At 39.6% G+C, this 13,031-nt stretch overlaps 1 protein-coding gene across 1 annotated transcript in view; it reads right to left on the bottom strand.

Annotated features, from left to right (window-relative positions):
* Positions 1 to 2,303: 2,303 nt before the first annotated feature.
* LOC104623481 (fibronectin type III domain-containing protein 3B-like) overlaps positions 2,304 to 13,031 on the bottom strand; it is a 21,015-nt gene continuing 10,287 nt past the window's right edge. Inside the window, exons 4-5 of the mRNA XM_010290579.1 lie at positions 12,572 to 12,699; positions 2,304 to 3,830 (exon numbers count right to left, since the gene is read on the bottom strand). Coding sequence (XP_010288881.1) covers positions 3,519 to 3,830; positions 12,572 to 12,699 — 440 coding nt within the window. The 3' untranslated portion in view covers positions 2,304 to 3,518. The remainder of the gene's footprint in view (positions 3,831 to 12,571; positions 12,700 to 13,031) is intronic.

Raw genomic sequence — 13,031 nt, 5'->3', positions numbered from 1 at the left:
CCGCAGGGAAGGGGCGAGGAGACGGAGGGCTGCGGCAACCAGCCGAGGCGAGGAGGAATTCGGCTTCACCTGGACGGCGGTCAGGGCAAACCGCCGGCAGCCTCCAGACGCAGTACCGGTACCGGCCCGGCCGAACGGCGCCTTCCCGGGGGTGGGCTGGCCATGGCTCAACGAGCGGATTACGCCACGAGCCGCTGAACTGCACCTTCACGAATGACACAAAATCCTCCCAGATACAAACCAGAAACATCCCGAGGTAAATCCGGGGCTCCCGGTCCTGCTGGAGGCTGCAGCGGCACCGCTGACCCGCTGGAAAGGGGCCACGCGGACTGTGTTCAATTAGGAAAACTCCTGGTAGTATCAGAAAGAATTAAAACATTTATTGGGCATAAATATATTACATATACACTACAGATACAGTTAAGTCTTACATACATAGGGTAGTATTTGCAAAAATCTATACATTAAAATTGATATGGCAGTTTTAATACAATGCATATGAAATAGTCTAAAATTTACAATACAAGAAAACTTACGATTATTTTTTTTTTAAGTTGAAAAGCTTGGAATGTATGTTCCCATAGTGAGGTAAAAACATCTTATTTTTTTCAATTTAAAGAACTGTGCAAGGACAAGGTTCATACACATTCAGTTAGGGCACTTTTCAATCGTGACACTGAATACTGAGCTACTGTAGCCAACAAACAGGGTTAGAAAACGTTTCAAGTTCGTAAAGAAAAAGGCGGAACAATATAAAAACATCTCTCTCCTTCCTTAAGGGTTTTAAATATTTAGCGTTTCATTCTACCTTCGCTGTTGGGAATTTCTGCTGCATTTTGCGAATTCGCCTGCTGGATCCGAGGGCGTCGCGACGCAGGAGAGACGAGGCAGCGGCCGCGGGAACGGCAGCCAGAGCAGGAGTGCCTTAAATCCCCTGCTCCTCTCTTTGACGGTAGCACAGGAAGGACAATCAAATCACTACGGCAGAATATACAAACTAAAAGACTCTCAAATTAACTTACTTGGGGCCTGTCCCAACTCCTCCAGAATGCCTTCTCTGACCACCTCAGGGTTGGACCGGGCGTTCTCGTTAGCGTGATTACGAGGGACACCAAACAAATCGGCGATGACAGAAGCGCTGCACGTGTAACTCACTGCTCCTCTCTACACTTCTGCTCGCTGCTTTTAGTATCATTTGTATTTCAAACTTTCAAAATTGATCGAATCATCTAGGGCAAGGTGGTTTGTGTTTTTCTTTTTTTTATTAAAGCAGTTTGTTTTTTTAAAAGGTGTCAAGCTTGAATTTCGTAGCAGCACTGCTAAAACAATATTCCAAAAATAAAAAAGGGAATCTATTCAAATTTCTGGGTTTCCAAACTAGCGGTCTTTTCATTGCTTTAAAAAATACACTCTTTTTTTCCCTCCATTGAAAACAGCTGTATATGCTTTGCTCACAAAATACGGATGCAAGGTCACAAAGTTTCGTATCACAAATAAATTTAAATAAGATGTAAATAAATTTGACAAGCCATGACTTTGGCAAAAACAGAAAAATATATATATTTAGCTCAATGCCATTAGTTTGCAAGGCTAAATTAAACTAATTATAGTCAATAACAAAATACAGAACATTTCTAATATTTGCTACATCTAGAGAGGCACACAGAATAATTCATTGATCTTAGCACTTTCTTTCCAGAGATGATTATGTTTTTGGATACATGTAAACGTTTGAATCACTGATCATTTTTTTTGGCATTTAATGTACTAGATGCTCCCATCTTCAAAAACACAAGAAAATGTAAGAAGATTAATAATACTAGGAATGCTGCCAGGTAAAAAGTTGACCTAAAGTACAACAGGATAAAACAGACAAAATATAACATGCTACGGGGAGGGTGAGGAGGGGGATTAGTACATAAGTACACTTTTTATTTTTTATTTTTTTTACAATAAATAAAAGATTGCACTGTAATTGGTATTTAAAGTACTGTATGCAGTATATAGTATAAATAAACCTAAAACAAAAATAATGTTGTTTTTTCCCCATTACTTTGGTTAAGGGAATAGTATGCTAGTACAGGACACTGACTCTTAGACGATGGAGACAGAGCACAAAATAGCTAGGACAAAAGCAAAACCAAGTAGCAAAAATATACAAAAACAAGAGGCAGGGAAATACACTGTGTCTGTTGCACCCTTTTGGAATCTATTTGCACCTCCAGCTCATTTATGTCCCTGAGGTACTCGCAGAATGTTGACTTAACAGAAATAACCCAATGACTCGAGAGTTAAAAATCGAGTATCCTGACGGATTGCAACGCGTGCCTGGGAAGGGGCAGGCAGGAGCGGGGGACGCTCCCGTCAGAGCAGGGGCTATTCCTCTGCAGGGCTCTCCTCTGAATTTTGCCCTGTACCAGGTTATTTCAATTAGCCCTGGGGTAAGAACAGCGCAGACGCCCACTTAAGGTATTTAAAATAAACAGATCGAATTTCTGATACCTCCAAGAAAGTTCCATAAAACGGATACCCCTCCAAAAAACAGTAACAGTAAAAAGATCAACTGACAGCAAAGTTTGCTTACGTTGAGTGTAAATCTCACCTAATTCAGTAGAGGCAGTAAGCTGTCACCAGCTCCAATCATATAAATCAGGCTGAACATAATAGAATAATATCTAGTATTAGATTAGGAATAGTTATATACAGTGACAAACAGACAAGTTAAAGCAGCTTTTAAATAGCTGAACATGGGAATAACTAACTATTGCACAATGCCCTCTTACTTAAAAATAATGCTAGGAATCAAAATGGTAAAAAAAATCTATAATGCTTCATAATTTATACGCAGTTTGGTTATCTGATTTCTTATACAGGCAGTTTATAGTGTTGTAACTGTAAAAATAACAGATAATTAAAAAAGTTTTTCGACTGCAGGATATTGTTCCGATTTAAATGCACTAAATAGTTAAAAATAACAACTTTTATCTTGAAAAAACTGGGGCAAATGTAGTGAGTAATTCATAGGCAACATTGCTAATACTGTTCACGGAAAACCTGGTACTGTTGACTAACACTGTATTCTAGTCTTACCCCTATACACACTTGTGACTAATGTTTAGAAGGAAAAAGAAGAGACAAAGAAGTGACTCATGATTAAAATTTCCTAAATAGTAAGATAAAATAAGAGACTGTACGAACTTCAGTGAAAAAAACCAAAACAACATCAAAAAGGCAGATCGGTGACAATTTTGAAACCGTGAAGGAAAAAAAAAAATATCTTGCTTTTTGTATCTGGTTTGCTCATTTCTCCAGTTTGACCACTTCCTAGTTTTGAATTTCAAAAAGGTGCATCAAAACACTGATTTATCTTTCTTCAAGCTAGAACTGTAAAAACAAGAGAAGTATATAAAATGTATGGTAGAACAAAAGGATTTCAAAAAAAGGAGTATCTGAATAAATGTGTGGATTATAATGCGTAGCATTAGTTAAATTTGTATCTCAAACTTCCACTGAATTATCTACTTCATAAAGAAGTATTGTAATATACAGGCGAATATAATTGACAAACTTGCAAAGCCAAGAACAATGAGGGCTGCAAACTGTTCATCAGTAGGAATCATGCTCTTTATCTTAGGATCATCTATGCTTCCCATTTCTCCTGCAAGCATGATCTCATTTCGCTGAAGCATAAAGGCAACGGATGGGCTGAAAGGTCCACTAAGTTCCTGTGAGGTATCCAAGCACCGGCGGCAGACGCAGACGCGAAACCGATAGTCTGTGTTGACTTGAAGGCCTGAGATGTGGAATGTGGTCTCCTCTCCCTTGTACACCTTCAAAACATAACAGCAAGCACAGTCAAATACAAAGAGCAAGAGACAACATCCTCCTCCTTTCATAGCAACAAACAATTTAAAAAAAGTAACGATGTCAGATTTTGCAAGGATTTGAGCCAGAAAGTTAGGTCCAGTCTGAGTCTCTTAAGGAAACACTTTCGCAGCTCTCAAGGGACAGAACTCACTGGGTCAATGCAGGTTTGGAGAAGCAGAGGCATGTGGAGGACTATGTAAGAGATGTCTGACCATGAGAGGTCTCAATACAGAGTGTTCCACAGAGTCAATGCACACAAGGACAGCCAAGACTTCAGACAATATATCAACCGTAAGACGTACTCATCTTCTGTGGGTGTGATAAATACAACAAACATATTTCTGTACTCTTAAAATGTGACTACATGCCTAAAACACGTCTAAGACATAAGAACAGTGTTCGTCCCCAAAAGGAAGAAAACTTTGCAAAACAAGGTTATTGAAAGACATTCACTGTATAATGATAAAATTGGTTACAAATATAATTTTAATGTACTTTCCCTCACATTTCTCTCAAGAGCCAGCAATCTTGCCAGAAATTACACTTTCAGAATTGTAGAAACAATAAAATATTAAGGTATAAAAAAATGCTCCTCTTGGTTGCATTGTATTTGGTTCTTTAGCAATCCAAACCCATCACGTATTTATGTTAATCAAATGTAGGTACTGCATGACTCAGAGAGCATGAGTCACAGTATGAGAAAGAAGAGAGATAACTGAATATCTAAGAGACAGTTTTGTAACTTAAATGCAAAGAGACCACTGTAAACATTTATGAACTCTGACAACAAATAACCAGTCAACAATTTATATAACAGGGGGTTGTTGAAACTGGTATTTTATGAAATGAAAAATATTTCATAAAAAGCCTGTGTCTGCTGGAAACAAACCATCCTGAACTTCAGATACCTCTTCCTCTGCTCATTTAGCCGGTTTCCTTCTCCTCGCTGTGGGAGCGGAAGGCTGAGCGCGTCTCTGCCCTCCCAGAGGTAAGAACTCAACTTAGAAAAGGGTAACAAGAGGGAAATTAAACCTGAGCCGATAGAGGACTTCCTGTGCGTTACTCTGGAGTAAGAAATACAGGAGGAAAAAGAAGAGACACGCTCAGCTAAACACCACTTAAAGAGTCTAGCTTTCCTGCCCATGCTTGCCCCTGAGACTCATCCCTCAGTTAAAAAGCCAGTCACTGATTCCTTGAGAAGGTCTGGGACAAAGATGAAGTTTTTTCTTTCATTTGTCCTCTCCTCTCCTTTTAAACTTCCACAGTTTTTCCAAATACAGTTTGAATAATGGCAACTGAGATTTCCAGGCTAAGTAGAAGTCCTCTAACTGGCTCAGGTATGTTGCCCCCCAAGGCATAAATCAAGAAGCAATATTTAAACAAAGTTATGTTGCCCTCCTCAAGTACGCTCAGCAGCCACAGGAATTTCACTCTAGCTCAAGTGACAACGAATTCACATCGCAAATCTCTGTGATTGACCACAGCTACGCACTCTCGCCTTGTTGTGTTCGCTTGTCTTCCCCAAGCCAACGAGAAGTGAGTCATGAAGTTACAGTAAGACAGTAGTTGCAGGGAAACAAAACTGCAAGTGCTGTAGCGATCCACAGAAATAACGTGAAGGTTGAAACATCTGTTTGCAAAGCTTATCTCATCCCAAGAACATCTCTGCCACTCTGTTTTCCAACGGCAATTCCATTTCTAATACCTACCTGTTGTGTAGCAACTGTCCTCCATCAATGCTACATCGTGTAGGTGGTTCATACTTCAGTTTACTCCCAAAAGTAAATGATCACGCAGAGAAAGGTTGCATGCCTTTGGCACATAAATGTAGGTTCAGCGAGTAACTAAAAAAGGATGTGTTCTTCCACAGGACCAGAGTCAGGATTCTTCTACTTGCAGGACTTACCTAACTCCCATTTCTTTAGATGCTGAGACGTGATAACTCAAAGAATCTATCCTCACAAAACAACTGTAAGCAAGGTATGTTTTCTGGTGCTATTGTAATTATTAGTTTCATTTAAAAACGTATCATCAGAAGTGCTCTACATGCCTTTGCCATAAATGAAACTTTGTAACCAGTATGACCACTTCTAAACCAAAATAAAAATCCGGTAAAATCCAAATAACGACATTTAATAAAAATTTTACAATCTAATCTTTATAAATTAAATTTAACAGATACTAGGGAGAGGATATATACAACCTGTCTTTGCATTGAAAAAACTTGTCCAGTTAATTGTTTTTTTACTTGTTTTGTTTTGTCAGGGTGATGAATACCAGTCTAACTGGAGGCTAAGTTTGGCTAAATCAAAGACCTGTATCTTCATTACAGTCTAATAAATATAGATGACCAAGATCACTCAAGCCAGCTAGTCAACAGCACTTCTCAGAAAAAGGCCAGACACTCCAGTGAGAGAAGACTGCATCATTAAAGTTTGAAAAACAGTCAAAAGTACACTGAATATGTGAATTAATATTCAGAGTATTTAGCACCAGCGGATCTATGTCCTTTCTCAGTAACAGGTAAAAAATTCTTGTGCTTCGTTATCATTCACTTCCGACAGGAGCCTCTGTATTCTCCACAACTGGCTGCAGCGAGTGTCTTGGAGAGACGACTGGCTCCAGCTCAATTTTGCCTTCAGTATCATCTGTAGGACCAGCTAAGCCAATGCAGGATGCCCTCAGCACAAAGATACATGCTTGGTTGTGAACACAGTTACACTCTGTGAATGGACTTCACATACACAACATAGGAAAAAATAACTGGCAATTATGCATGAGGTCTTTAAATTTGCTAAACAAAAGCAAAACCAAATATAATTGCATAAAACAGCGTATTTTTTTATATGTAGCACACTATGCTTTGGTGGCTAACAAGTCAAAGTAAAGTGGCTATCCGATTTATCACTTTCAGTTCCTAAAAACAGGTTTTCTCTTACCTGAGTATATAATAAAAACACAATAAGCTTTTTGCCTGGCTCCTTCAATGAAAATATATATCATCACAAGTAATAAACTGCTGCTGAAGCCTCTTACAGCATTTGATCCTACTGATCAATCTCCACAGCTCAGAAAATTCCTGTAGGCAAGTATTTCTCAAATTGCACCAATGTAATTAAATAATTCCAACCCCCCTCCACCTTTTCCAATTAATAATTATAGCCACAGTTGCACTATAAGCAGCACGCTGGAAAGCATAAGATAACCGTACCAAGTTGTTGCACTCCATTGCAACAACCAGTGTATTTAATAATTAATAAACCCCTATTTTGTATGGTGATAAGAAGATCAAGAATCAGAAACAGGTTTCAATCTATTTTAGAAAGCATGCCCTCTTGAAAAGTTTAATTTCTTCTAAGTCATCTGACAGATTCTCTTTAAGAAGCTGGCTTACGGTTTTATACAAACTCAAAATCAGCTTCACTCACTCCACTGTTGAATTGCTCATAAACCCTTAAGAGCTGTGTGGACAGCCTTGGCTCCTAAACAAAGCAAACAAGAGTCCCTCAGATCACCTTCCGTAAGGTGGGCTGAGCTGAAAAACTCTCATGAAAGGAAATTAATTGCTCCATCTCATGACACAAAACTGGCACCAGGAGGCAGAGAAAATACTCGATGCAAGTAGCGCTAGTAACGCCAACGTGTAGTGTACAACGATGACGTATTTTGGCATGCAACCAGTACCAGTGACTTTGACTTGCTATTCAAAATAGAGAAGGAAAAACAACTTTTTGCCGATTTACACAAATTAACAGTGCACTGAATGCATTTCAGCGATTGTGTGTCTACAGAGTCTGAAACAAACAAAAACCAAAGAAAATAAAAATTAGAGCTTGGTAAGACTGACAGGGTTCTCCCAGGCGACTACCTCTTGGTGCAGACCCCAGCAGGCTTCCCACTGCATTGCTGTTTTTTTGGTGGTTTTTTGTTGTTGTTGGTTTGGGTTTTTGTGGTTTTGTTTTTGTTTTTTTTACACACCCAGTGTATCCTACCCTAACCTGCCCATATCTTTTCTTCTTTTGGAAAGCATGTGGGGACAGTGTTCTCCCAGAATAGTTGTGTCAGAAGCTGAAGAAACACCATTGCCTCCAAATTCTCGGAAATTTCAAAGGGAGAACATTCTGCCTCACTGGCAAACAATTTAAGGATAAAGAAGCTTCAAAACTGAGCTCTCATTTTCCATGGACGGCTCTTACGAAGAGCTGGCTCCTTGGTGATTTGATCCCCAGGGCTGCTCAAGTAGGAAACTAAGGCTTAGGCTGCCGAGTGTTACCACCGTTGTCCCAAGCTTCAGCTCCTGCTAGTGCTGCACAGCCCAGACCACTCCCCGGGCTCCAGGTTAAAGCTATGTGAAGATGGAGATGATTTTCACACACCTGAAAGCTAAGTTCTGAGTAAGCTTTGCTAGATGAAAGTGCAAGGAACAGAAAGCCAAATCTGGGCCACCGGTTCCTGGAATCTGCCGTGATTTACATCCTGATTCGTAAACAAGGAAAATTTGATTTCCTAAAAAGAATCATCATATGCCATTGCTTTTTCAAGTATCCAAATAGCAAAAGCATATCACATCATACACCAAAAGGAACATGCCGCTTGAGAAACAGGAAAAGGAGTATTTCCTATTTTTTTTAAACACACTTTTTAGGGAGCTAAATTGTTATCTGTTTAGTTCCTGCAAATCCAGTTCTTCAGACACAATCCTCAGCCGAGAAATATTTACAACATGTTCTCCCAGAGGAGGGCAGGGATGGCTATAGCCCCAGCCTGAAAAAAAGGGCTTTTGAGGTTTTGTTTTTGTCCTCTGCCAGGTCAAATGGTGGAGGAGCGGTGGCTTTTGGGAGGCGGAGGGCTGCATACATCGGGCTACCGGGGGAGGGAGGCAGCTCAGGTGTGATGATCTACAGAGAACCATAGCTTTACCCGAAAGCATGTCGGTGGCTAGCGTTGCGGCAGGGGAAGGAAAATGCTGAAGTGATTTAGCTTACTACGTAAGTTAATGAAGATGATTCTTTTCTACAACTTGAATTTGTTTCTGTAACGTAAGCGAGGAGCAAGTACAGATCGGTGGTCTGCTCCTAGGTATCCTTACATCTCTTGAGAACTTCATCTCCAGGATGGCATAAACAGCAGTACATTAATAAGGAGCTCAAACTTTGAGAGTTAACAGATAAGACTTTGTTTCCTCCTATTAGCGTTTTATTTCATAATGAGTTTTCTATATTTATTCACTTTAGATACAAAACACACTAGACAGGTGTTACGATACCCTACTTCATACTGGTCCACAGGCAGTTCCAGAAAAATCAGTGCTACATACTAAAGAGTTATGCTGTGTGAATAAGGGAAGCGAGACATGGCCACTTATTTCAGCATGCAGACTACTTCATGCTTAGTCAGCACAAAGTGCCCAGGTGGATTTTTTTCTTTCTATTAATGAAATCAATACTGGAGAACATCGCATTCCGCACCTTCTGAAGGGCTTCCTAGCAAAGAGCTGGATCAAGATGTGGAACATAAGATTTTCCCAATTATTGGAATCTAGCGTCACACTTGTGCTGCCTGGGTAAGGAATTCTGTGAGCTTTCTTATCGAGACCAGGGAGACTCTGTGCTCGACGCCGTGCCACTGTGTGCGCACAATTGTTCCCCAAATAGTCACAGGATACAGCCACATTTTGAAAACTCAAACACAATCATCATTAAAAAGTTCTAACTCAGTTGTCATGATAGCATCTTCCTTTTCTAAGCTTTTATTTCGACGAAAAGACTAAATTCTACATAGTAAAGCATCCAACAGTCTTGTCAATAAAACACCATCACACCAGCTTAAAAAACATAACAGTATGAACACTAAGTCAGTATCACAAAAGTCATATTGTCATGTTCCTAGTAAGTCTGTCAGTATAACAGTATCTTTGTAAAATTTCCTGGGGGAGAAACGTAGACGTAGATCATTCTCCCATCCCTACACAAAAAGCAGATTAACATGCATGATCATCTTATTTCTGCTGTGCATCGTCACTTCTACAGATGGTAATGCTCAGTAAATGCTTTACCCTTAAATTGGTTTGTCCTGCTCCAGGATATACCTGCACATGAACTTACGCTCATAAGCTTTTACTCCTTTCAACACTGAAAGCAAGAATTAGGGCTTTAAGATAAAATGAGGAAACTGGTTTTGGTCACCTATCGGCTATATTCATCTGAAGTAAATCAACTGCGAGTAGACACAGAGATATGGCTCCAGGGGTTTGGAACATGTCTTCCTAGTTAAAACTGTTTAATGCCTTGCCTTAAACAGTTGCCTTTAAATTGCTGCAAATCAAGTGATCTGATTATTGACAGGATTACAGCCTTGTAAGAGAGAAACAGTTTCATATGTTCATTGGTTGAAAAGTTTCAATTTTAAGATGATTTTAAAAGTGGATTTTTATTCTATGAAACTCATCTGCATTTGGGCTGAATGCAAGACATGTCATCCTTATGGGTCCCTTCCAACGTGGGATATTCTATGTTGCAGAACAGACACAACTGTGTCCTGGAGGGTGAGTGAAGGGGAAAGCATCTGAGGGTGAGTGACCCTAACATGTGGTATTAAGTCCTGCACAGCCCATAAATAGCTTGAAATAGCTATTTGTTGCCTTTATTTCCATGTCAGCAGGGCATTAAAAATTACTTCATGCAGCTATCTATCTCCTTCTTATCCAGCTATGCTATCCCTGGATCTTGCAAAATGCACTGGTGACTGCTATAGAAACTCCACTTGCTTAAGATACCGTTCTTTCTCATGGGCATAATTAATAGCCCAAAAATCTACAATATTTTTCATTTGTGCAACCCTTCAAAACAATTTGCAAAACTTTTCTAATACAGTATGCCTCTTGAGATTCATACACAAAATACATATGTCATCTGCAGGGAACAAAACAGATTTAAAAGTAAATTTAGGATTTGGCCTTGAAACGTAATTAACGTATCACTAACATTACTTTTCAGCTAAATAGTAGCAAGTGATCAGACACATGTCACAGCAAAGGTAAAGTGAAATGCATTAGCCAGAAAATCACTGAAAGATGTTTATGTATTTTACCTCCTATTCACAGAATAGGAGCTAAGAGCACGCACATAGCTACTGCAGCTCAGCTCATGGACACTAAGTCAGCGATGTGGCCCAGTGCTGAGATGACACCCACATTCGTGATGAAGTTAAATCATTTTGATGGGCAAAACTGATTTCTGAGAAGGTGAAACAGTGGAACTCCCTCTTTTCTATGGCTGGTTATCAGCCAGCCCAACTACAGAAGTCACAGTGTTAGCTTTGAGCATCCCAGACGGGAGCTTCTTCCAGTGAGTCACTTGTGCAAACTCAAGCAAAACACCCCTCATCAGGCTCATGCTTCATGAGAAATGAAGATCTCCAGCGTAAGACCCTGAAGGTACTTTTGATTTCATTTATTGCTGTGTTTTTTCATACCACAATTTCTTGAATGTGAAGATTAAGCCACCACCTACCTTACAGGAACATGAAGCCATGCCCAATTCTCCCCAAGGTCATCCAGAACATTTTAAGAACTGAAGCTATGCTTACTAGAGCATGCGGAGGTTGTACGTCAAGGCTACTTTGTAAATCAGGCAACAGCAAAATGGGTCCACTTATCCACTTAGCACTGACATTATGAGGCCAACACAGTACACAGAGGTTTTATTACCTATACCAGCACTGAAAATGTTTCCTGACAAAAACAATAGGTAGGTTTCTGAATCTTTAGCATCCACATGAATTGTCTTGCATTTATGTTAGTTTTGATAATTAATTCACAGTAATACTCAAAAATAGACTGAAGAGGAGCAAAGACACAGTTGCAAAGAAAGTACTACTTTATTCATATTTTAGTACTAGCTTATTTATATTTTAAGAGTTTAATTTAAGGTTTAACATATCTCATTCCCTAATTTGGACTTACTCAGAATCTGCATGACAATGAAAGAACGAACAGGGAGAAGACGAGGCACAGATGAAGTGCACTGTAAATCACACAGTCAGAGGTATGATAAATGAAATAAAAGATCTAGCTGTAAATGAGCTGTTCTGTTTTGGGTGCTCTGTGGAAATGTCCACTTGTGATCTGTAACCAAGATAGGCACAGAAAGAAGCATCAGCCGTACTTCATTCACTTTGTTTCCACAGTGCAAGAAAGGACAGATTTTTCTGTGGGGCAGCTCATATACAGCAGTTACACATCCATGCATCAAAACCTTAGACAGGAATGGGATCAGGCTGAAAAAAACACAATTAGAAGTTGTGTACTTTACTGAAATCCTTGACGGAGGGTCTTGGAATTGGCTTAGCGAACGAGGAAAAGAATCTGCCTACTTCATCTTCAGACAATGGTTAGCACCAGCCAGTTCAGAAGAAAGCATGGGTGGACAGAATTGTAACTTTTCCAAGATTAGTTCAGTTAGAAATAGTGATTAACTACGGACAGAGCACAAATCACCCCAGTAAGATAACGACGTTCTATACACTCCCTTGGGGGAGAAAACAACCTATTACAGCCTTTAATTTTGACTTAGCCTTTACCAAGGTTCACCTGACACATAGCCATGGGGTGTAATTCAACACAATAGAAAGAAGCAGCACAGCCAGTGTTCAAAAACATTTCCATTATGTCATCAATTTAGCAATATTAAAATAATTTTCCTACCTGCTTGTATTCAGATTCTCTTCCAACCAGTACCTGCAGAACATAACCAACAGGATCTCCCTTCATGGGTGGGACCATTTCCCAGGTAATTTCACAAGCATTTCCTCCCAGCTGTGTCACTCGAGGGGCTACAATAAAATGCAATGCCTTAATGTTTGATATAAAGACTGCACTGAAATGTTGTTCATTCCATGTGCACTGTAATATATACGAGAACATCACAGGCGTTAGTAGCACATAATCTGCACTGTATTTATGCGGCCAAAACATCAAATTGCCATTGCTGCTGGATGAAAGAAGTAAAACTTCCATCACTCCAAAGTCTCATTTATCTCAGGACAGTCTTGCCTGATTAAGCAGTTCAGGATTCTTGTGGTATTAAACAATAACGAACACTATCCACAGAAAATTGAGTGAAATTTAGAGCTGATTAACAAGCTCTTAAGAAGTTTAGCGTAGG

Source organism: Phaethon lepturus, unplaced genomic scaffold (genome assembly GCF_000687285.1).
Source record: "Phaethon lepturus isolate BGI_N335 unplaced genomic scaffold, ASM68728v1 scaffold39127, whole genome shotgun sequence".
Taxonomy (NCBI): domain Eukaryota; kingdom Metazoa; phylum Chordata; class Aves; order Phaethontiformes; family Phaethontidae; genus Phaethon; species Phaethon lepturus.
Note: the sequence above shows the minus strand (reverse complement) of the source record. Positions and strands in the feature narration are given on the sequence as shown.